The sequence below is a fragment of the Antechinus flavipes genome, chromosome 3 (assembly GCF_016432865.1).
Source record: "Antechinus flavipes isolate AdamAnt ecotype Samford, QLD, Australia chromosome 3, AdamAnt_v2, whole genome shotgun sequence".
NCBI classification, from domain to species: Eukaryota; Metazoa; Chordata; class Mammalia; order Dasyuromorphia; family Dasyuridae; genus Antechinus; species Antechinus flavipes.
In genome coordinates, this window is record NC_067400.1 from 266,052,868 (window position 1) to 266,079,869 (window position 27,002).

General features: G+C 33.2%; 1 protein-coding gene across 1 annotated transcript in view; it reads right to left on the reverse strand.

Moving 5' to 3' along the window:
• The window catches only part of XK (X-linked Kx blood group antigen, Kell and VPS13A binding protein), a 46,916-nt gene that overhangs the window by 8,365 nt on the left and 11,549 nt on the right, over positions 1-27,002 (reverse strand). The window contains exon 2 of the mRNA XM_051985046.1: positions 12,546-12,808. Within this exon, the coding sequence (XP_051841006.1) occupies positions 12,546-12,808 (263 nt within the window). The remainder of the gene's footprint in view (positions 1-12,545; positions 12,809-27,002) is intronic.

Genomic DNA, 27,002 nt, shown 5'->3' on the forward strand with positions numbered 1-27,002 from the left:
ACATTATGGCTCTTTACAGAAGATCCTAAGTTTAGTGCTAAAAGGCACCTTAAACACCATCTGGTCCAATCCCCTTGTCCCAGTACTGGGTTAATATTTGAGGCGATGCATCCCCAAGGGTTCACACATGAAATCCATTTAATTATATATATTCGAATGCTCTCAGGTTAAAAAAACTCTCTAAAGAAATGAAAAACATTTTCATAAGAAGATAAAAACAGGGAAAAGGCAAGGAAATTAAAAGCAATAAACAAGAAATTCTCCAGGGCCTCAAAAATTCTCTGCCACAGGTTTACAGATTGCCCAAAGGGACCCGTGACAGGTCCCCATCAATCCACCTGGGAACAAAATTCATTCCAGGTCTGGTCCCTAACTTATACACTCAAGAAATACTGGCTGTATTGGGGGATTGTGAGGAGCTAACTCAAGCCTGCCTAGATCCACTAAAATCTGGGCCTACGGCATTTTACAAGTGAAATAATTGGTGTCCTGGGAGGTTGTGACTTTTCATGCCCAGGACCACAAAAGTGGCTGAGTGACAGAGACAGGATTTAAACCGAGGTGCTCTGACCTCAATCCGTTGCATCACATTGCTTACCTGTCATTGCATACTTGGGCAGTCAATAAACATTGACTTAATGTTTATTAAGTGCATACACTGTTCTCTAAAGGGATCTTCTCCTTTCTCAGATATATTTTTTTTCTTGCATAAAGAATTGGATTATGTCATCTCTAAGATTTTTTTTCAACTCAGAAATTCCCTGAGTTCCATTTACAATTTCATCACAAAATAATAATAAGCCCCATGTTTCACAGGGGCAATACTATGCAGGAGGTTGTTCTTGGATCTTATACTGTGAGATATCTTCATTTGTTGCCCTTTACATAACAGGAAGGGAGGAGTAATCAAGAAATTGCCAAGGGCCACCACAACCCTATCTTCTTCTCAGTTCCCCAATGAACTATCGTGGGATTCATTTTTTATTTTAAATGTGCTCTCTTATTTGGTTCCTTTAAAAAGAAAACATGTAGTCATTCTGGGTCTGGCCACCTTTGGCAGGTGTGACTGACTTTTCAGGATTTCCTGTATCTCTTTGGCTTGGGGAGTAACGAATTTACAAAAGAAGAAAGTAATCACCAGCAGGAGTTGACTTCCTCCCTCTCCAATCTACCCTAACAAGTTAAGCCCCTTCATATTGTAAGGAAGTGGCAGGTGACGATAAACCAGAACTGGGCTGGGGGGGGGGGGTCAGGTGCTGAAAAGTCCACCCTATGTTATCAGGTTTCCCTAAAAGAAATTAATAATTCACCGACAGCTACTGGGGAACTAAAGCACCAAAACTGAGGTTTCTGCCCTTTAGATTTATCCTTTTACTCCAAGGGTTCTTAATCTTTTTATGTCATGGATGCCTTTGGCAGGCTAAAAAAACCTATGGTCCCCTTATTAGAATATTTGTTGTTTTCATTTATAATTGTAGGAAATAATAAAAGTTCATTTAGAAGTTAGTAAAAATGAAGGTTTTTTTTTTTTTTTTTTTTTTACCATCCAAGTTCACAGTCCCCTGTAATCTACACAAAAACTTCTCTGTGGATCCCAGATTAACAGTCGTTGCTCTGAGCCATGCAATGCTTGTGGGAGAGATGGTGATAAAGGATCAGATGCAGTGAACCAAAAATAGTGCTACTCAAGAAAGGAGACCTGATTAAAGCAAGCAGCATCAGTGCTTGATCACTGAAAAGCTTGGCTCCCTAATGCAACATCTTTTTACCTGTACCATAAGCATAATCATATACCGGAAATAATCAATGAAATAATTTTCCTGAAGACCAAGAATTATTATTTAAGACCTAAATTCTTATTTAACTAATTTGGTATGTTAGACAAATTAAGAATAAAGTCAATGCATACTTAATAGGGATGTGTGGGAAAAAAAGAAAAAGAAAAGATGGAGAGTCATAAATATAATGTCTTCAACTATTATATATGCTTTCTTGAAAGAGAAATTTATTATTACATATATTGAAATCTCCATGATGTTCTACTGGGTGCATGACAATGTTTTGTTTTGTTTTTAAATTTTCCTTTTCTGTCTTTCTTTTTCTATTTTATTTTTTCTTATTTTATATTTCATTTTAAATAAGTAAATATTTTTTAAATAATAGGGATATATGCATACATTTATGCCTATGTTTATAATTAATACTCAGTATATTATATATGTTTGCACTCAATAATTTAGAACTTCACTAAGACTTTTGGGACACACTTCAGATGTCTAAATGACAATCATATACACCAATTAGAAGCAACTCTTTTCTATAATAAAATACTAGGCAACTCTCTTGATGAGAGATGACTTCTTTACAGATTCCCTGGAGAGTGAACTATATAATGATGGAGAGCTTTCAGACTAGAAATCTTAATAAGATGAGGGGCCCTAATTTAAAAGAGACAATGCTGCCAGGATATAGCTCTGAAGATTATGTCAATATAAAGGAAGAAAGAAGTGGTAACGAGTGTCAGGATGACCCAGGTGTAGGTTAAACAATGATACAGTCCTGACACAGGCTCAAGAACTCCTAGTCCTGACATGGGACAGGTTTTTCTGGCTCCACTACTGAACTGAACTGCTTGGTTCTCCAACGATAAAATGCCCCATCTGGTTTTGCTGAATTCTTAGGAATTTTGGTGGAGAAAGATGGGAGTGTTCATCAGATTTTTAATGATGAGTCAGGAGTAAATCTGAGAAATAGAAGCAGCAGCAGAAGGAGGAGGAAATTATTTTCATAACACCTTAAAGTTTATAAAGTATTTCAAAAATATTTCATTTTATTCTCACATCAACTCTAGAAGGCAGGTGCTATTATCTCTATTTTAGAGATAAAGAAACTGAAGTAGATAGTGACTAAGGGACTTCCTAGGATCACATATATCTGAGGCCACATTTGAGCTCAGGTCTCCTTGACATTAGGTCCTGAGCTCTATTAAACTTAGTAATCACAACGAATTTCTATGCAAGGGGCAACTCAGACCCAGGTATTAACTCCAGAGCCCTATTTGGGAGTGTGGCAGAGTGGTTAAATGGCTTTATATAAGTGGCTGTGAATCCAAGTAAGAGATTGTACTCAATGTAATGAAAGATACAATGCTATGGTAAAAATCCATTCTGAATGAAAAACCCATACAATGCAGAGAGAGAGTTGTTTTTCATCTCTATTTCCAGACAGAAGGGATATTGCTGAAAAAAGATCACCATAATACTAGATTGATTTCTACCTTAAAGTACTGTGAATCCCGCTGTGAAGAATTAAATAGTCTTCTCTCCCTACAAATCAAAAGAGCCAATCTCTCCCTAGTCATATATAAAGTCTGAATGTGTCTTTTTCTACCAGGGCAGAGTATGATTATGAACCAGTTACCAATTTCCTTTTCTCCCCAGTAATCGACTCTCAGATCCCAAAACATGGTCCACACTTGCAAGTACAGGATCTGGGATAGGGGCTCCCTTTATTTAATGTTTGATTCAGAGAACTCTTATTTTAAAAAAAATAGGCTTTTTACTACTTTTTTTACTTTTTAAAATATTTTTATATTTATACATATATAAATAATATATCCTATTATAATATATATAAATTATACACAATATATTTTATAATATAGACAATATATATAAATATTTTAGTTTTTTTTTTTTTACTACTTTACTATTTAAAAAATAGCTTTGGGTGCTAGAGAATCTGACCTGTATTTATTCTCCCTGACTACTATTTCCCCTCAATAACATATGTAAGCTTTTGGTTCTGGCTGTTCTTCTTTACGTACCATTGAGGTACCTGAGATAATATTACCACACTTTCTGTGTTCTTCCATTGTCAAACATCCCCAACTCATTCAAACTACAAGACACCTGCTGGGCTTAGAGAAGGCAGAGGAGAGAATTAGGTAGAGTTGACATTCATGACTAGAAGACAACAGAGTAGTTGTTTTCTAGCTAACTAAAAATTGTAGAAGAAAAAGTACAGCAAAGGAACAAAACGTAGAGTAACTAAAGATAATTCCACAAGATAAGGGAGAAACTATTGTACAGGGTTAAAAACCCATGAAAACTTGAGTACTGTAGAACTTGAGTACATAATACTTGCTACCCCCTATTTCCCATCCTCCCTACATTCCAGGCTACTTTAAGCTAGTTGCAAACAGCTTCACAAGCCTGTAATCAGAATTCATTTGAGGTAGCCCTGACTGGTTTGCCCATGGCAGTGACTCAGTATGAAAATCTCCAATCCTTTAAATGATAGGGGGAAAAAAATGACTTGTCCAGGATTACATAATTAATATATGCCTGAGGCAGGACAAATGCTCTCTCCACTGTGTCACCTAGCTGCCCATAATGATTCCAAAATAGAGTTCTCTAAATATTATTGATGAGTTGATCGGTTAATCTGTAGTGACAGCAAAGGAAATTAGATGAGTCTGCCATGTGCTTATTGAAATAACTGTTTATTTGGGAAAGTCTAAAAACCATCGATAAAGAGTTATACTTTATGATTCAGGCAAAAATTTAGTCATCTGTGACCACTGGGAATTCTGGAAGACCCAGTGATCTCTAATTTTCATTTAACTAGCAATTTAATACAAAATACACTTAGACCCTAATGAATGATCTTGTTTTATTTTCACAAATTTCTAGGAGGACATAAGAGCAATTATCATAGTTCCCATAATATAGATTAGAAAACCAAGGCACACAAAAATTTTTAATACTTTGTATATAGTTACAGAATAATTTAGTTACAAAGTTAGTCCTATAAGGCAAGTCTCCTAACCACTAAATAAATCTTCCCCCAAAAATGTGGTGGTGGGAAGAGGTTCAAGGAAAAATGGATTTTTCATAGACCTAATATAATTTATAGTATATTATATTATGATTTAGATTAAATTCTACACATTGCATTAATTTATGACTGCATATGGCTATTCATTATTCACTACAGATATCATAAGGAGTTCTAAAAGTCCCGAAACTTTCTTGGCCCTAGAATGGTTTAATTTCGTTTTAAGCACCAATTGGCTCACTAGAGCATGGAATAGCTCATCTTAGCCAAATAATTCTGCAGCCTTTCTTGTCAAACCTGGATCTCTCTCTCCCTGTACTGCTAAGCCAGAAAATGACCCACCCTGGGAGGATCAAATTATCTAGGGACATCTTCCAACAGAACTTTCTTTAATGTCTTTTCTGTTGCATGGACCTCACCTGGGCTCATCTCCAGTTCTGACCCTTTGAAGGTTGGCTAATGAGAGTCCAAAATGAGACTCTCCAAAGATCTGACCTATGTTGCAATGCTGCAGCCACTCAGAGAACTCCAACCATGTAGCACAGCATCAGCCCTGCAGGGACAGTGCTTTGTTTGCCAGCGTTTGCAGAGATGGAAGGCACTGTTCCACAATCAGAGAGTATCTTTTCAAAAGACTTTGACAAGCCAAATGAGTAGTAGGAACAGCAGGATCTTTTTCCAGGCTTGGCTAGTCCTCAGTCCCAATTCATTAAGAATCACATCTCCCGTAAGTAAATTATATTTAGATAACAGTAACAAGCAGGCAGACAAACAAGAAATATGGATAGCCTGCTGTCAGCAGATGAATTTTTAAAATTTGTTCATACTGTCATTTTTGAATACCTATTCTTTAGCATTTTATGCACACTATCTAGTTCACTAATTATATTATTTCCTGAAGGTCATAGGGATAAGTAGAAAGAAGTTCACTATTTTTTTTTTAACCAAGAAGGAAATATAGGATTCCATGGTTCATAGGTCATAAAATTACCATAGACAAAACAAATCAAGATTTGATTCTGTTTTGACAGAATCTTTCATGATATTCTTGTGGACAAGGCAAGTATGAGTGTGCAAAAATGAGTCTGTAAATTAGATTTACTCAGAAGACTGGATAACCCTTCCCCCCAAAAGTTTTCATTTTATTTAATGTTGTATTTTGAAATTAAACATCAAAAACAGGAGCAGTTTTACATTTACACAAAAACAGAACAAAAAAGTGGGTTATATAGAGAACTGTGAATTTCTTTCATATTGCTTTTTTAAAAAAAAATAATAATTTTCATATATTACTTTTTAAATCATCCTACTTGTTTATGCTTTCTTCTGAATTTTTATCTATTGCTAAATATAAGAAGAATAAATCCAAGATTATCTGAGAAAGCAGTATTTACATTTGAGGGAATGGAAAAGATTTCACTTAAGCTGCATCTTTCAGAAGGCAGGGAATTCTATAAGGTGGAGATGAGAAGAGAATGCAATTAATTCAAAGGGAACATGGAAAGGGTGGGGAAGAAAAGAAATAGAAGATGGACCACAATGATGAGGGATCCAGGAACTTTGTCCTTAAGTGAAAATTTTGAAAGAACGGTGGACTGATGAAAAAAAAGGCTTAAAGGAGCCATAATGGTTGTCTTCAAATATTTTCAGAGCTGTCAAATGGGAGAGAATAGATATACTCTTTTATTCAAATGCATAGACTATTTCTTAGCTTGTAGAAGTTGTAGGGAAAGAGAGTTCAGTTTACTGTTGGGGAAAACTAAATGTCAGAATAGGAATAAGCTGTGGGGTAAAAAGCAGCATGTATCATGTAAGCTAGGCTAGACTAATTAAAAGGTATTATGTCCATTGTCACCAATATTACTCAATATTGTATTGAAGACTGTAGCAATAAGAAAAGAAAAAGAAATAGAAAAATTAGGAAGTGAGTTAATAAAATTATGTCTTCTTGCAAATGATATCATAATATACTTGGAAAGTCCCAAAGACTCAACTAAAAAGTTGAAATAATAATTTTAGCAAGCAGGATATAAAGTAAATCCACATAAATCATGAATGTTCCTGTAAGTCATAAATAAAACTCTGCAAGGAGGGCTTAAAAAAATACCCCATTTAAAATAACTCTAAACAGCATAAAATATCTGGAAATATACCTATCAAAACAAACTCAAGAACTATATAAACAAAATTATTTTTAAAAAACTTTTTGTACAAATAAAAATCAGATTTAAATAATTGGAGAAATATTAATTGTTCAGAGGTAGGCAGAGTCAATATTATAAAATTGACAATTTTACCCAAACTAATTTATATATTCAATGCCATCCAAATTAAATAACTAAAAAAATGCTTTTACTGAATTAGAAAAATAATAAAATTCATTTGGAAAAACAAAAAATCAAGAATATTAAAGAAAATGATGGAAAAAAATGTAAAGAAATAAGTTTTATTAGTACCAGATTTGAAACTATAATATAAAGTATTAATTATCAAAACTATCTGGTACTAAGAAACAGATCACTGGAATAGTATAGACATACAATTTGATGCTGGAAATAAACATAATAACCTTGTATTTGACAAGTGCAAAGACATTAGATTTTGTGATAATAATTCATTATTTGGTAAAAATTTCTGGGAAAACTGCAAAGCAGAATGGCAGAAACTAGACATAGACAAATACCTTATACCATTTACCAAAAGAAGGTCAAATTAGATATATGACCTGCATTTAAAGTGAGATTTTACAAACAGTTAAAACTGAGATTAAGGGACTTGTGCAAAATTACATAGTAGGCAGTTAATAAATGTTTGAATTTGAATTATGAGAAATAGAAGGGACCTTGAGGGTCAGTTCATTATATAAATTGGGAAATTTAGGCTCAGAAAACTGAGAAAATCATGGAGACAAAAGCCAATCTGGAACTTGGGTGCCTGTACCCCTTGTCTTCCTAATCCAGAGATTGCAGTATTCACACAAAAATGAGAAAATTTTATATTTTTAAATTATCCTGAATTTTTATCAACAAGTTAGCACCACAGGCTAAGTAAACCAAATGGAGCTCCTCCACCACTGCCACCAGTATGGCTTCTAATATATTTAATGAATTCATCTAAGATGTTGGATGCAATGAGAAATGGCTTCCAGCAAGAGACTCTGAGACTAAATAAAATGTCTTTGTAAGGACCTCTAAAAAAAAGATTCCTACAGTCATTAACTGACCTATCAAGATACTGATGTGAAGATTAAATCCCTGGCATCATTATTTATCTGGAAACTTTCAGAGAAGGCCAAAAAAACCCTTTTAATAGAAAAAAAAAAAAAACAAAAAGCTCTTTGGACAGACATCAACAGAGAAAGAGAAAGAGAAGGAACAAGGGAGACAAAGCTGCTTTCTTGTCAATTATGCTCTGAATTACAAAGGGAAGAGAGTCACTTGCCAATAATAGTGAATAGCAGAGGAAGACCAAGTTTAATTTAAAATTTTTTAAAGGAATCCTAAGTTCCTAGGGATCAGCAAATAGACTGTGATAAATGAAGAGAACCATTTGAATATGATGTTTTCTTATTTTTCTATAAACAGAAAAAACTGTGTTAATCTCACAATAGTTCTGTGAAGCAGGAAGCATTGAAAATCTAGTTCTTATTTGATGGATGAAGGGAAGAAACCTAGAGATAATGAGCAAATGAGTTGTTGAAATATATTAAAATGTGGATTGGTTACAAATTCATAAAAATTCAAACCTTATCTTTGATGCTGTATGGCCATGTAGCTTTCCTAGACTCAGTTTCCCCATCAGTAAAATGAAGGAGTTTCCCTGGATAGCTTCTAGGTTAATGAGCTTAACAATTGGTTTGCGTATGCTCATTAGACTTGAATCCAATTTGCCTATTCTTGACCCAGTAATTTCATTCTTTCTCAACCACTCTTCCTTTTATATACAATTATAGGAATAGGTAGGCAGAACAAGTCAAATATAATCATGCTATTTAATTTACTAGTGTCTAAAGAGTAGAACAAAATGTTATATTCTATTCCATAAATAATAAACACATACTAATACCATGGAGCCAGGCTAACATGAAAGTCCCAAGCTAATTTTCTGACTCTTCATTTTTATTATCAGAGCAGAAGACAGTTTATAGGTTACAGGGCCAGCTGAGGCAATGGGAAATTCAGGGATAGGGGGAAAATAGCGAATTTGCTTCTAATATCTTACTCTCATGCTCATTATTTGATATGTTTCAACCAACAAAGTGTTAACTTTACTATATTTCAGCAAATATAGAGATATGTACAGCAACCATATTAGCAAAATGCACATGTAAAAATACTGGGTCTCTTCATAGGAAGATCTCATATAAAGAGTTTGCAAATTAAGCATTCTTTTTTTTTCTATTCTGCTTTGTCCTAGTTCCCACCTGTGTAATTACTTACTTCTTATATAAGTCACAAAATTGAAGATCAGATCTCAAAATCCAATTTTTTTTTTTTTGGCTGAGGCAATTGGGGTTAAGTGACTTGCCCATGGTCACACAACTAGGAAGTGTTAAGTGTGAAATGTTAAGTATAAGATCAGATATTCCTAACATTGAGTGTGTGACTTAATATTTGAAGTTTTCCATTTACCAAAAAAAAAAAAAAGAAAGAAAGAAAAAACTTTAACACTGTCTCCTAATGACATCACAGGAACACTGTGAGAATACCTGAAATGTGAGTCAATTTTGCACTTCCTTAAATAATCCTGCATTTTGTAGCTTACATTTTGTATCCCTGACCAACAAAACAAAACCACCCATATATTATTATACACTTTTTCTCTCTGTGTAGTTTGAAAATAACATTGTTATATAAGATCCTTGAGGGAAGGAAGTTTAACTTTTGTCTTTGAATGCTTGTTGTTCGGAACAGTACCTGGCACATAGGGGCTTAATAAATTTGTTGGATTCAATTGGATCGAATTATTAGGTATATGGTAAACATTTGATTTAAAAAAACTCTTTGAATTCATAGGCTCAAATTGAACCTTTAAATCTCTTTGAATCTCAAAGTCAGCACAAGGTATTGTTATTTCTCAAATTAATATCACAATATCACAATTCTCCCTTGGAAGACTAGCATATATACTACCTGACCAACTGTTAAATGAGAATTACTTCTATTTTCCACACATTTTAAAACCATAACTCAGTGTTGTGATAATGTTATTTTCTAGTAGAGATTGAAAATCATTTACCCAGTCTGTCACTAGATATTTATTTATTAAGCACCTACAATGTGATGTGCGAGGTGCTATGCTAAGTTCTGGGAGTACAAAGAAAAATAAAAGAAAGTCCCTACCCTGAAAGAGTTCACAATCCAATAAAGAAGACAAAATGCAAATAACTAAATACAAGCAAGTTTCATACAAGTTAAGTTGGAAATAATCAACCAAGGAAAAACATTAGAACTAAGAGGAAGGGGAGAAGGCTTCCTATGGAAGATAGAATTTTTAGCTGGGACTTGAAGCCAGGAAATGTGGGAGAAAGAGGGAGGAAAAGTATTCCATGGATGGTAATGCTAGTGAAAATGTTCAAGAGACAGAGTGTCTTATTCAAGGAACAAGGGGACCAGTGTCATGAGACTGCAGTGTGTATATGTGTGTAATGTATAAGGAAGCATTTTAATTCAGTTTTTCCTGAGTCCAAGTCCAAGAATATGGGGAAATGGTCAGAATAAAAGCTGGAATAAGTGGTTAATGAGGTATGTAGCCAAAGCAGGTTATCACACATGGATGCATAGCACAAAGAAGAAAACTCTTAATATTACTTTTTTTATAAATACATACTTTCAATAGACAATTCTGCTATTCATGACACACAAGGATTTGTTTTGTTAAATCACATGTGTTTCAATGAGGTTCAAATTAACACCTGAGCAGATGTAATTTTCAAAACCTGTTTTGGTCCTGTGCAACAAGAGAACTGTTCGGTTCTGCAAACATATATTGTATCTAGGATATACTGCAACATATCTAACATATATAGGACTGCTTGCCATCTAGGGGAGGGGGTGGAGGAAGGGAGGGGAAAAATTGGAATAGAAGCGAGTGCAAGGGATAATGTTGTAAAAAAAATTACCCTGGGCATGGATTCTGTCAATATAAAGTTATTATTAAATAAAAATTTTTAAAAACCTGTTTTGGATACTTATATGCCTTTCTTTGGCCCTGATGACATTCCCTAAGCAGATGAGGATACTCAAATGCTGAAGGGTATTAAAAATCATGTTAGAATCACAAAGAAATTTCAGTTACTTTCCAAAATAATTATTGAGATATGTGGCTGATATTTTAAGTTTAGTTTTTTTTGAAAGCATCAGACTTGTGATAGTTATCCATAATATCCCTTCTCACACCTAATATATTAGCTTGGCCATTATAGTTTGCAAATCCCATTGCAAAACCCATTCCAGCACTCATCACGACATTAAGGTAACCCTAGATTTTCAAAGATTGGAGTGCAAGCTCTGCTAACTTGAGACTTCCAGTATGAGCTATAAGATTGATTTCTAAGAATTAACTTAGCTAAGTTCAGGGGCTGATGTTCCTTAGCAGAAAGCTGACTACCAGTAACAAAACTCCCACTTTGCTCTCGGCAGAATAAGGCTAAAATTTAAGCCATCCATGCTTCTCTATAGGGTGAATTCTTGGCTGTAGGATAATTGTATAGAACTGGAAGGTCAGATAAATCCCTAAAACTCTCATGAATGAAGAATAAACTCATCTACTAAGGCTTAGAAGAGTTGTAGAGGATTGAGTCATTTGAAGGCTTTGTAGATGTTGGTTGTTGAATGTAATGCCTGAGAGGGGTGTAGCAGCCGGTTGGCTGATAATACAGAAGGGTGAAACAGGAGAACCCAGTCACTGTGCCAGTCCAGTCCCAAGAGGGAGGGTTCTGATGTGGCCTGTAGGGTTTGTGGGTGGAGCCTGCCATTGCCCGTCTCCATGCAGAAGTCAGAATATGGGAGTTTTGCTCTAGACACGAAGTTAATTAGCAATGTGAACAATGTTTTTTCATCAATCTCCCTACTGCATACCACTTAAAAGCACAAGAAAATTCAAAGAGAAAATTTAATAGGAGTAATTTTTATTTGCTTATTTCTACAACCATTTTCAACTCTCGTTTTTTCATTCACTTTGAATAGAATCTATATTTAAGTTTACTGACTGTTACTTCATACATTTAATAATTTCAAGTATCCTCCTCTCCCTTTGCACTTTCTTTTCTCTCTCCATGTCTCACATGAATATGGATTTTCTGAAATTAACCAAGCAGAAATTGCTCTTGGTCAATCTACTAATGAGAGGATAATCAAAATATTCACTTTGTCCTAACAGGATCAGAAAATGATAATTTAGAAATTTATTACTAATAAATCTTAATAAAGGCAGATCTTAATAAAGAAATTGCCTTCTGGGTAGACTAAATACCTGGTATATAACAGACATTTATTAAGTGCTCTCTCCAAGTTTACCACCAGGACAAGATTAGAAAGCCATCTATCTAGGATGCTTTTAATGCAATGTGACCCAACAACAAAAAATGAGATCAGATAACCATGGGAAGTGTGAATGAATAAGTTCCTTCAGTGGTAAATGCAACTCTTTGACATGACTCCTACTTTGCCCCAAAATCCCAAAGTCAAAATTTAAGATATACATACTTCTCCCTATGGTGAGGCTCTGCTGCAAGACGCTTATGTATAACTGGAGGGTCAGCTGAGGTGCTGAACCCAAAAAGGCTTGGATCACCGATGCCCTGCTGAAGGCCGATCTGTGGGTGAACAACATGCCTTCTGCCCTGCCCACTTCTTTCTCAATTTCTTCTGTGAGTCCATTTTTAGGGATCTGCCTCTTCTTTGTGATGCTGACATATGGCTCTTCAACTCTTCCAGCTTGAAAATATATGCAAAAAACTTCCACACACCTGGAAATGGAGTCAAAATTTTTATTAGATGTCTAGAAATCCCCATTTTTGTTTTTTAGCTATCCCAATTACATTTTTTCTATATCCAGTATTCCCAGATTTACCAACACATCACAGTACAATAGAAACTAGACTTGGAGTTCTAAGACCAGGATTTAGTCCTACTTCTACTATTATGTGCCTTAACCTTTCTCAGAATGTCATATAAGGATGATAATATTTGCTCTCTCCATAATAAAGGGTTGTTGTGAAGATCAAATAAGAACAAATGTGAACACACTATGCAGATGTGAGAAATAATACTTTGTGTGCATCATTAGTTCAAGGATGTGCTGGAGCCAGCTTCAGTAGACTAATGAACGCTGACTGTTAAGTTTTCAGTGTGGATATTGACAAAATGCTACAAATCAAGGCTTGATTTATGATCATCTAGACCTAAGACAGTAATGGGAAAATGTTAATAATGCATATTACATTTAAAAGGATGTCATATATACATTTTTTTCAGAGTTCACATCCCTGCTATATCCAACTTTAACTTTTGTTTTTAATGTCATCTAATTCCCCCCTAAGATCAGGCAGAACATGCAGAACTGAAAAATAAAAGGAGAAGAAGAGGAGAAACTAAAAGAAAACAGAAAGAGGTTAAAGCAAGAAAAAGCAAGATTATCAATGAAAACATCTGATCGGTCCTGGCTCCAGCCTTGTGGTTTTGGGGTTCAGATGTGTCCAAGGTCTCTTGAGGCTGGAGTAAGAAATAGGAAAGGCAGAGAGAATAAACAAAATGCATGGCTCAAAGGAGACCAGAAAAGGGGAAAATGGGGTAGGATAAAGCAATGGAAGAGCAAATTAGATTAGAAAAGTCTCTTCCCAGGTAATCTACAAACTCCCTGAGGGCAGGGATTTATAATTCTTTGCTGATCATGTATAATCCAAAATATTCAAATAAAGAAGTATTTATTATATACATACAAGACCCCCTCCCCCCAGTTAAGATATGAACCTTAATTTCAAAGAACTTAAAATGAAGTACGGAAGATAATAAAAACTCAGAGCATTAACTTTGACTGCTTTCTTCATGACAATCCTATGAGTAGGTGATTCAAGTATTATTATTTTCATCCTACAAATGAAGAAACTCAGGCTCAGAGAGCTTTAGTAGTTTGCTTATGGTCACAGAGTTGTTAGGTTTCAGAGGCATAATTTGAATCCTGGTCTCTTCACTCCAACTACTACACTGCAAAAGCGAATATAAAAAGCTCAAACAAGGTAAAAGGTAAACTGTTAAGTCACTCTCAGGACTAATATCATGACTACTACCACCACCACTAATACTTCTATTACTATTATTGTTGCTACTACCACCACTACTATTAGCAATACTCCTATTGCTGTTGCTACTGCTATTACTCCTCCTCCTCCTAATACTACTACTGCTACTACTCCTATTACTATTATTATTGCTACTACCACTATTATTATTAGTATCACTACTACTGCTACTGCTATTTCTCCTCCTCCTCCTAATACTATTACTGCTACTACTCCTATTACTATTACTGCTGCTACTACTATTATTACTACTACTGCTGCTGTTATTATTATTACTACTACTGCTACTGCAACTACTACTACTATTGTTGTTACTACTACTACTATTACTACTACCACTGCTACTAGGACCACTGATGCTAGTACTACTGCTGCTGTTAATGCTGCTGTAGCTATTACTATTATTATCATTACTACTACCACTGTTAGTAGTACTATTATCACTGATGTCAGTAGTATTGCTGCTATTGCTGCTGCTACTACAATTGCTATTACTACAATTCATGCTGCTACTACTGCTATAACTGCTGTTACTACTACTATTACTACTAATTTGTTGTTTGCAAAATGCTTTACAAATATTTACTCATTTGATCCTCAAATCCCAGGATGTAGCTCCTATTATCCCCAATTTTATAGACAAGGAAATAGGAAAGATAGTGGTTAAATAATTTGCCTAGTCTCACAAAGTTAGTAAGTATATGAGGCTGGATTTAAAAATTAGGTCTTCTTGACTCTAGATCCAGGACTCCACTCACTGTGCCACCTATCAGCCTTTGCAGAAATAAGGAAATATTTAAATAATTATTAAAGAGGTATTCGTTCCTTGTTTGGTCTATGCTATGCAATAAAAATAACAGTCACCCAAATTAGGATACAGATTCATATATGGATTCATATGATGCTTCTTGTGGTAAGTGGAATTATATGTTAATCTAAATCTACTTTCTGCTTACTTTAAATCTAAACTGTTGCATTTTTCCTACAAGTTCACAGAGAAAAAAGTCTTTTTCCTTAAAGTTTGCACCAATTGTCACAAACATTAAAAGGCATATAATTAAGCACACATGCTCGCAAACACACACACACGCACACATACACACACACACAACAGTGAAGGACAGAAGCAGTACTTTTAATAATTAGGATTAAGGGGTAATTCTCAAACAAATAGAAATAAAAAGCAATCTGAAAGAAGAATAGATTGTTCTGATTACATAAAATTAAAAAGCTGAAGAATTTGAAAACACTTCTAGTCACATGAAAAGGTACTAGAAATCACTATTGATCAGAGAAATGCAAATTAAGACAACTCTGAGATACCACTACACACCTTTCAGATTGACTGAGATGACAGGAAAAAATAGTGACGAATGTTGGAGGGATGTGGGAAAACTGTGATACTGATGCATTGCTGGTGGAATTGTGAACTAATTCAACCATTCAGGAAACCGATTTGGAACTATGCCCAAAGGTATATCAAACTGCATAACTTTAGATCCAGCAGTGTTTCTATTGGGCTTATACCCCAAAGAGATATTAAAGAAAGGAAAGGGACCCACATGTGCAAAAATGTTTGTGGCAGCCCTTTCTGTAATGGCAAGGAACTGGAAACTGAGTGGATGCCCATCAATTGGAGAATGGCTGAATAAATTGTGGCATATGAATGTTATGGAATATTATTGTTCTGTAAGAAATGACCAGCAGGATGACTTCAGAAAGTCCTGGAGAGACTTATATGAACTGATGCTGAGTGAAATGAGCAGGACCAGGAGATCATTGCACATGGCAACAGCAATATTATATGATGATCAATTCTGATGGACATGGATCTTTTCAACAATGAGATGACTGAAGCCAGTTCCAATGATCTTGTGATGAAGAGAGTCATCTACACCAGAGAGAGTACTGTGGGAACTGAGTGTGAATCATAACATAGCATTTTGTTTTCTTTCTCATTTTTTCCATTTTTGATCTAATTTTTCTTGTTCAGCAAGATAATTGTATAAATATGTATACATATATTGGATTTAACATACATTTTTAACATGTTTAACATATATTGGATTACTTGCCATCTAGGGGAGGGAGTGGGAGGAAGGCAGGGGAAAGTTGGAACACAAAGTTTTGCAAGGGTCAATGTTGAAAACTTATCCATGCATATGTTTTGAAAATAAAAAGCTTTAGTAAAAAAAAAAAAAAAAGATAAAATTTAAATAAACATTTGCATAAACTATTAATTCATTTTAAAATAAGATAAATTGTTGAATATAGAAATAAAATCTTTTATCAAATAACTGATAAAATTTTGGCATATTAAGTATATATATGTATGGTATATATATGTGTGTATATACATATATATATATATACACACATATATAAATAATAGGGAATTAATAGTAATATATAAAACCAAGAACAATTCCTCAGTAAATGAAATTATCAAAGTATACAATCCATTTTAAAATTATTTACAAATAATCAACAAAAATAATCAATATTAAAATTGATCAAAATTACTAATAATGGAAATGTAAATTTAAAAAATTCTGAAATTTAATTTCATAGCCATTAAGTTGACCAACAGGATTTTTAAAAATGAAAAGTCAATGCTAGAAAAAAGTGGGAAGAAAAAAGCACTTAAAAAAATTTTGGTGAAGTTTTTTTCTTCAGAAATATAATTTATATTGAGATAAGAAAAGTCAAGATCAAGAATATCAAGAGATTAATGGGGAAAAAATGTAAAGGAAGATGACCTTGCAGTCCTATATCTCTAAACTGTATTGCAAAGGAGTAAGTACCAAAACAATCTGGTAATGGCTAAGAAATAGAGTGGTGCATCAGTGGAATAAATTAGGTACACAATGCACAGTATGTAATGTATAATGCACAGTAAATTAGCATTGAAATCTAATGTTTTATAAACGCAAAGATCTAAGTTTTGGAAACTATTTAACAAAAACTGGGAAAACTGGATAGAACAGTTTGACAGAAACGAGGTGTAGATCAGCTTCTCACAATATATATGAAGATTAAGGTCAAAATGGGTATATGATTTAGACATAAATGGTGATACCCTAAACAAACATAAATTGGGGCAGTAGAAAACAAGGGAAATTTTTGCAGCAAATTTCTCTGATAATGGTCTCATTTCTCAAATATAAAGAGAACTGAATCAAATTTATAAGAACCACAAATCATTCTTCAAATGATCAATGGTCAAAGGATATGAATAGGCAATTTTCAAATGAAGAAATCAAAGCTATCTATAGTCACCGCTCTAAATCAGTATTGATTAGAGAAATAAGAAAACAACTCTGAAGTGCCGCCTCACATATCACAATCAATATCCTATTGGCTAATATGACAGAAAAAAAAAGACAAATGTTGGAGGATAAATGAGAAAATCGGGCACACTAATGCAGTATTGGTGGAGTTATGAACTGATACAGCCAATCTACAGAGTAGTTTGGAAGTGTGCTCAGACCCTATGCATACTCTTTGATCCAATAATACCACTGCAAAATTTCTACCCCAGATAGATATTTTTTAAAGGGAAAAAGACCTATATGTACAAAAATATTCATAGCAGCTCTTTTTGTTGTTGAAAGAATTGGAAATTGAGGGGATATTCATCAACTGGGGAATGGCTGAACAAGTGGTAGTATATTATTGTGATGAAAGACTATTGTGACATAAGAAATGACAAACAGGTGATGCTTTCAGAAAAATCTGGAAAAACTTACATGAACTAATACAAACTAAAGTGAGCAGAACCAAGAGCATACTGTAGATAGTAATAGCAATATTGTATGATGATCAACTGAATGACTTACAGAAAAATCTGGAAAAACTTACATGAACTAATACAAAGTAAAGTGAGCAGAACCAAGAGCATACCGTAGATAGTAACAGCAATATTGTATGATGATCAACTGAATGACTTAGCTATTCTGAGATATATATATATATATATGATTAAAATATATATGATTAATATATAATGATATACTATATGACAATTTTGAAGGACTCATGATGAAAAATGCTATTCACTTCTACAGAAAAAACTGATGGAGTATAAATACATATTTCTGAAGCATACTCTTTGAAACTATTTTTATGGGGGGGTTGGACTGCTTTCTTTAGCAACATGACTAATAAGGAAATGTATTTTGCATGATTATACAAATATAATCTCTATCAAACTTCTTTCTCAATAAAGGTGTAAGGGAAGGAGGAAGAAAGAGAATTTGAAGCTCAAAATTTTTAAAAATGACAAAAAATTTACATGTAATTCAAAAATCATTTTTTTAAAAAGAAAAGTCACTAAATTATTTATACTAGTGATGAGATTTGAGCACCAGAATGATGTGTGTGGATTATGGAGAGAACAGATGATAGTAGGTCCCAAAAGTTGGAGTTTGGTCATGTAAAAAATTCACATTGGCAAAAGGGAGATTTATTTAAGGAAAGAGATTACAAACAATTTGAAGGGATATAATAGACACTGGGAATGGTAAATGTGAGATAAGAGTGGGAGAGCATATGAAAAACAAGTGGATTTTATAGGGAAAATTTAACCTCAGGAATATGACTGGGATTTCTGACAGGGGAGCAAGGGGAGATTGCTGGAGACCCCGACAGAGAGTGGATCTCGGAGGTTTGACATAACTTGGATTTCAGAACGGACCACCTCCCAGAGGATGATCTTGGAGCTAACCTGATCTCTATCAGTTCCTTCTCCCTGACTTCCTCAGGGATCGATTTTTATCAATTCCTCAACTAACCACACCCAACTTTAAAGACTTCATCACTAGTTGATTCAGAGATTTCATTATTGGACACATACTTCAAGGAAGTCAATGACAAAAAGAAATGTTTCCTATATCCCAAAACACTTCAAAAACTAGAAATAAAGTGAAAACTCAATTGGGGCAATTGAGTTGGATAGTTGGATAAACTATGGCAATGATTTTTTTTTTTGTACTGTAAGAAATAACAACTATAAAGAACTCAAGAAAGTATGGGAAAGTTTGATGAATATATGCAAAATAAAATAAGCAGAAAATAACTATATACATAACAATATATCTAATATATTATTATGTATACAGTTGTTATGTATATAGTTTATATTCTATAATGTTTTATAATAAAAATAACTATATAATAACAAAAAGAACAAAACTGCAAAGATGCAAATGAAACGAAAACTAATTCTAAATAATATATTTTAAGGACCAGTCGAGCCTGAAGGACACATAATGAAGCATATCTTCCATCTTTCCTTAGAGAACTTATGAGTGTAGAATATTACAAGAGCTGTTAAATGCTATCAATGTGTTTATTTTGGCTTTATTATTTTTATTTGCTATAAATATGAGTTTCATGTGGAGTGAGGAGTGGGGAGGCATTAAATCAAGAAATGAATGACATAAAATCCATCAAAAACATATTTTTAAGGAAAGATCCAAGATTTAAATACTTAATTGGTTGGTTGATGGATAGTATCATGCTTTAAGAGGGAAAAAAGAGGGAAAAAAAACAGTTTTTTGCTATAAAGAAGTCTTAAAGATAATAAAACCTACGGAAAGAGTGTGATATTTAAGTTAGAGAATCTGGGCTGGTATCCTGTATCTGCATTACTTGTGGCAATAACCTAACTTCTCTGGGCTTCCATTTCCTCAGCTATAAAATAAATGGTTAAGACTCTAGACCGTCTCTGAATCATCTACTTCAAAACCTATGAATCTGTAACTTTGTGGTCTTTAAAATCTATTTTCAAGGCTAAGAGTTAAGTAATGTGAACTTTTGCTCCTAGATTTTTAATGAAGGAATTCTAATATGAAGTATTGGTTTATCCTACTGACAGTCACAAATCCAATATCTTTTTCAAGGCATTTCTCTGTAATTAATTGATCACAGCAAAGTTGTAAAATTCATCCACATAAAGCTCATGCTAAATCTGTCACTTCAAGCTACTGCTATTTATTATTCATTCTTGTTTCTATTTGAAACCTCCTTGCTATTCCTTACCTCTAATATATTTCTTCCATTATAGTAAATAATGTATAAGAAGGCTTCTTTCTATTCTTCCTTTATAATTCTTCTTGTATAGCTATTATCAAAGTTTCAAAATATTCATTAACCCATAGTCACTCTTTATATTTTGTGTCAATATGAGAATGGCCCATATACCTTCACTTTAGGTGGTATTGAAATACTTATACCATATAGATCTTTAAAAAATTCTAAATTTGACAAGTTCCAACAAATAAGCATTTCCATATACAAAGAATAGGAAAAGATATTGCATGCAGAACTACTCATTTTTATTATGTATTTTTAGGATTTAAGCATCTAACCAATGCAAACCATTAGTCCCAAAATTGTCTTGTTTATCTTTGTTTGCTTCTGAATTTCCTCTTTTTCTCTTCTATGTATTGTTTTGTTTGTTTTTGAGAGGAAATTGGGGTTCAGTGACCTGCCCAGGGTCACGCAGCTAGTAAGTGTTATAAGTATCTGAGGCTGCATTGAACTCAGATTCTTCTGACTTCAGAGCTGGTATTTTGCCCTGGTTCTATATATATTCTCTATATTAAAAATAATATTTAACTTTTCTATCCTTTTTCCATACTTTTGTTTCCTTAGCTGTGATATAATTTGCTTGCTCCAAAAGAATTTTTAAACCCTCCTTTATAATAAATAAGCAGGATAAAATAAAGTAAACTTCTATGTTGTCCATGACCAGAAATATTGACTGTCTCATTCTTCATCTCGGGCAGCATGTTTTTTTCAGTTCTTTGAAGTCACTAATCATTGATCAGAGTGCTTAAATCTTTCAAAGTTCCTTACAATGTGGCAGTCATTATCTAAATTATTCTCTTTGTTCTGCTCACTTCATTCTGTATCCATTAATATGTCTCCTTACGTTTGTTTGAATTCATCCCTTTTGGATCCACCATTTCTTACAAGGTCATAACCAATTACATTTATATGCCATACTTTGTTCAGTTATATTACAATTGATTGGTACCCCTCCTCTCTTAGAATCCAGTTTTTCCTACAATAAAATAATGCTCTTTTCAATATCTTTGTACATGTGCATCCTTTCCCTCTTTTTAAAAATTTCTTTCCCTCATACTAGCATCTCTGGGTCACAGGTATAGATAGTTTAGTGACTTTTGGAGTAGAGTTCTAAAAGTTTCCAGAATGGCTAAACCATAACTCCAACAACGCTTCATTAATATGCCTATTTCTCTACATTCCCTCCAACAATTAATAAGTTCCTTTTTTTAAAGCACTCTTTGAAATCTGAGAGTTGTTTTAATTTGTATTTCTCTTGCTGGAAGAAATGTGTTAGTCATTTGGAGCATTTTTAAATTTGGCAATTGATAGTTTGCTTTTCTGCTTTTGAAAATTGTATGTTCACCCTTTGTTAGAGAGTGACTCTTGTTCTCTTGTTTTGAAATCAGCTCCCTATCTTGGAGCTGATTTAATTTATTACAAAGTTGTTTTTTTTTTCCCCACAGTTTTCCCACAGTTAATTGTTCTTTTCTTTGTCTTAGCTACATTGATTTTGTTTGTGCAAAATCTTTTCAATTTTGTATAATCAAAATTGTCTATTTTATCTCTTGTTCATGAACTCTTCTTTTATTCATAATTGCAAAAAATATCTTTTTCCTTGCTCTCTTAATTTGCATATTAGGTGAGTTTTTATTTCTAGGTTACATATCCATTTAGTATTTAATGAAATTAACTATTTGATATATGCTATTGGATGGTTTTCCAAACTTAATTTCTGTCAGGCTATTTTTCAGTTATTGCCCAGGGATTTCCCAAACCAAAATATATTTCCCTATACACCATTCCTTTATATGATCCTTGAGAGCAAGAACTGTTTCATTTTTTTTTATATTTATATTGTGAACACAGAGTACAATGCCTTTATGTTTTTCACTCATTCATTCACTATTATGTAAAATAATAGAAATGTAGTCTTATGGTCTCAGGTATGAGACAGAAAAGGAGGTGTGTGGAAATGTACTTATTCAGTTCAGTACTATATCAATCAGCTTCCCAAAGATGGCATTATAGAGTTAGGAAAAAAAATAACAAAATTTATAGAAGAGCAAAAGTTCAAGAATCTCAAGATAAAAGGTGAAAAAAGGGGGAAGAGAATATCACTAACAGATTTCAAACTATACCGCAAAGCAATAATCATCAAAGATTATTATCTTTGTATTATACAGTTTTAAACAGAAAGTTGATCAATGAATCAGATTAATACAATAAGACCTAGAAATAACTAAACACGGTAATAAAATGTTCAAAAAACCTTGAGATCCCAAATATTTATTATTTGACAAAATTTTAGGAAAACTAAGACAATGTGATTCTCTTCAACTGCCACAAGAGTATTTTATATGTATATTTATGTGTATATATACATATATGTAAAGGCACACATATATACAGATTATATCATGTAATGTGTGTGCATATATGTACCTACACGCTATGTGTTAATACACACACATGTCTACACTATATATTACATACATATGTACACACACACATATATTACATATATACACAATACACATGTTGGGATTCAGGGGGACCCCAGAACATTGGTATTCTGGACCAGAGATGCAGGTATCCCAAAAGAATATGGAGGATTTAGATAATGGGAATGGGGGCTAACAAAGACCCCCCCTTTCTTCTTCCATGGAACTGAGAAACACTCATTGATATGATTTAAAACCTAAGACAAATGGGCCTTCAGTGTGACCTATACACACCCATACTGAGACAAACAAGAAACGAAGCCATCAATGTTCATTTGGCATCTAGAAGAAAGGCACAGTAATAAAAATTTTATGCTAGTGATGATTCCCATTTAAATAACTTGTGTAACCCTATAGACTTTGTCCTTTGGGTTTTCTTAGTAAAGATACTAGGGCAGTTTGCTCCTTTCCATTTTAGACTTCCTATTTTACACACAAGCAATTGAAACAAGTAAGAATTGAGTGAATTGTTCTGAGTCACAGAATAGTAAGTTTCTGAGGCTGAATTTGAACTCAGATCTTCCTGTCTCCAGGCCTGCATCAAAGTTAGTCCCATTTTACATGAAAAATTCTTAATTAAAATAATTTTATAATCCAATTCAGAAGATTTTAGTAAAATGTGATAGGTATTGTCAATATTTGATGGGTTTTCATCTAGAAAATAACTCAGACTTATTTTGTTTGGTCCCAAAGAAATAGATGTGACCTACAGCATTTCCAGGAATAATTAATTCATGCTTTCATTTACATACCATATTATTATTTATTTATTTACATACATTACTTCTTAAGCACTAAACTATTACTGCTTCATTATTTAATATAATGCCTGAATAATAATAAATGTATATATTTATAAATAAATATGAAAATAAATAAATAATAAAAATGCCTTAATAAGGAATAAATACAATCTTCTGCCAGAAAAAATATGGCTCTGCCCTGATAGGTAATGCATTAGTGAGCAAGTAAACATATGACAAGAGAGTTTATGAAAGTTCCCTGTCACTCAACTGTTTTAAGGAAAAATTTAAAAGTTTTGTATGAGACTCTTCCATAGAAATACCTCCACACTTCCACTTTAAGTGATCAATAAATTGTACATATCTTCATATATCATGAATTAAGATTCTTAGACCATTTCATAGTTTAGAAAAACCATAGCCTTTGAATTCTAGAACCATTTTAAGTAATGCACAGGAAATAGCAAAGAACAAGGTACAGCCCAACTTACACAGCACTGAAGTCTGGATTGATTTTTTTTTCCCCTTTGCAAGACAAATTTCCCTGTTTTGTTATGGTTAGGAGTAAGGGGTCTCATGGAACGCCTTAGGACCAGAAATTTTTCATTCCTATGAATTGGGAAATAAAATGACTATAACTCAGTATATCTTTGCTTCTTTAAGCAAGCACATTAAATATAAAGAATACCATATAGTTAAATCTTGCCACCTGAAATAAAACAAAATATCAGTAAGTTAAATCTGAGCTCCTAAGCATTGTGTTAAAAACCTCAGAAGTGAGTCCTGGAACGGATCCAGTGTTTCAGGACTCTCACAAATCCAACCTGACCTTAGCTCTAAGGAAACTTGCAAGGTCTGGAGGTATTGCATGACCCTGTATAATATTACTACCTCTCCTTTTTTGACCATTTCCAAATTATCCTACACTGTTGTTTATATGTTGCCATTCCCCCTCTCCCCATTAAATTGTAAGCTCCCTCAAGAACAGGGATGGTCTTTTTCTTTTCCTTGTATGCCCAATGTTTAGCACAGTATCTGGCACGTAGGAGACAATAAATGCTAGCTGACTTACAGGCTATCTCTGTGGGAAAAAGAATGCACTGATCCCAAACTGACCACTATTCCCCTTTCACTTCCACTGCTGCAATGGATAGAGCACTGAGTCTGCAGTCAAGACTTAGTTCAAACTTAATCTCACACAAGTACTAACTGTGTGACTCAGGGTAAGTTTGCCTCAGTTTTCTCATTTGTAAAATGAGCTAGAGAAGGGAATGGCAAGCCACTCTAGTATTTTTGCCAATAAAAAAACCAAATGGGCCCATGAAGAATTGGAGTGATAGAAAAGTAGAAATACCTACTCAGGATTGTAAACAGGGAGAATAAGAAAAAGGCAAACAAGAGATCCAGTCAGGGACTGGGATTAATAAGAACAACAATTCACTTGTATATAATACATAAAAGGTTTACCAAAACCAAGGAAACTTGATTGGGGGAGATAATGAAAAATAATAATAATAGTAATAATAATAATATCATTTATACGATATTATTTATAAATCATATGATTTATATGATATAAATAATATATTATATAAATGTTAAATATATTTACTTATAAATAATAAATATATGATATAAAGAAATAATAAAAAATATATATAAATAATCATTTATATGATGTGTATTTTATGTCAAGCACTGAGCTAAGCAATTTGCAAGTATTATCTCATTTCATCCTCACAACTATGGGGGTAGGTGCCACTATTACTCCCATTTTATAGTTGAAGAAACTGATTCAAACAGAGATTTTTGACTTGTTGAAGATCACACAGCTAATGTATGAGAATGATTTTGAACTCATTATCCCTGAACATACAGTCAAAAGTTCAAGTGCAGGAGTTTAAGGAAAATTAATCAAAGATGATAATTATTTGAGGAAAAGAAACCAATTGCATACAAAATCATTCATATGCTTAAAGAAATAATTCAGAGTTTAAGTCTTTTAAACCTCCTTAAAATTCCCTAGAGTGCTTTGTTGGATCTCTTTGGTGTTATTGAACTTTATCTTGTAATATACTTATTCATATATGCCATTCCCTCACTATTTTTATTAGTTGTTTAAAGTCAAGATTATCTTATTTTTCATTTTTTATCATTAACACCAGGCAGTGAATCAGAAATCCCTGCAGTCTGACCCATTCTATCCACAATCCTAAATAAGTCCCATCCCCTAGCCTAGAAATGTTCATTCACAGCCCACAACTTTTAATTTTAACCCATTTATTTTATTAATTATATTATTTAAATATTTTATAACATATAACAAATAAATTAAATATTAATTGTAATATTTATTATCTAATATAAACTAATTTTATATAATATATAAATACATATTTATAAAATATATAATATAAAATAGTAATAATGAAAATAATAGGAAATTAATAAACATTAAGCAAATTAAATAAATAATTTTAAATTAGATTAAATTAATTTAAAATGTAATTGATTGAGATTCAATAAAAAGAATAAAAATATAATTCCACAAAGCTCCCTATAGTAAGGAAATCAAAACTCTAGTCCCTAATCCTCACATCTTGCACTATGCATTAAACAAGCACTCATCTATTATACAGTTGCTAAATTGGACTGAATTGATCAGGGCTTACTAACTGGTGAAGGCTGCTGAATGGTTAAGTATTTTGCAGCTTGGAAGTAATGTATAAAAATAACAACAACAATAACAATAACATGCTTATGCTGCTTTTTAAATTTTGTGAAGTGATTTACAACTATTTATCAATCTTCACAGTTCTCAGAAATAGGTGCTATTATTATTTCCATTTTTTCAGAAATTGAGAAGTTAACAGAAGTCAATTAATCAATAAACATTTATTAAACTCCTGCTATGTGCCAGGAACTATGTCCACAGTCATACAGGTAGAAAATGACTGAAACTAAATTTGGATTTAGGTGTTTCTGAGTCTACTGCTCTATCTACTGTGCTATAAATGTCTCAAAAATACTTTTTTTAAATCACAAAATCATTTAGCTTCTTATTTATGAGTCTTATTCATGCGATAGTACTTTTTAAAAGATGGTTGAATCATAACATCTTTCAAAAAAGCAGTTGATACATTGAGTTGCTATAGTGTGCAAGTATTGTGCTAAATTATATGATTACTTTTTAAGACCTCACATCAGTGGAGAGGAACTTTAAATCAGAGGATCAGGATTTGAATCTTGGCAAATAATTTCTCCAATCTGCTTCTCAGCTTCTTTATGTATAAAATGAAGGATGATCTCCAAGATACTTTTTAGCTTTTACTCCTTGTGTCCAATTCCAAACAAGTCATTAATAGTTACTAAAGCCAGTTGTTTGTTGAATGACTTACTTTTCATTCAGTTGTAACATCATGAAGATGAGTCTAAGATGTTTATTCCATAGTAATATCACAGCAACTTCTATGCAAATGGTACCCTAGCTCATGGAGTTCTTGCCACCAAAATCAGCAAATGGTACCATGACAGAAGTGAATG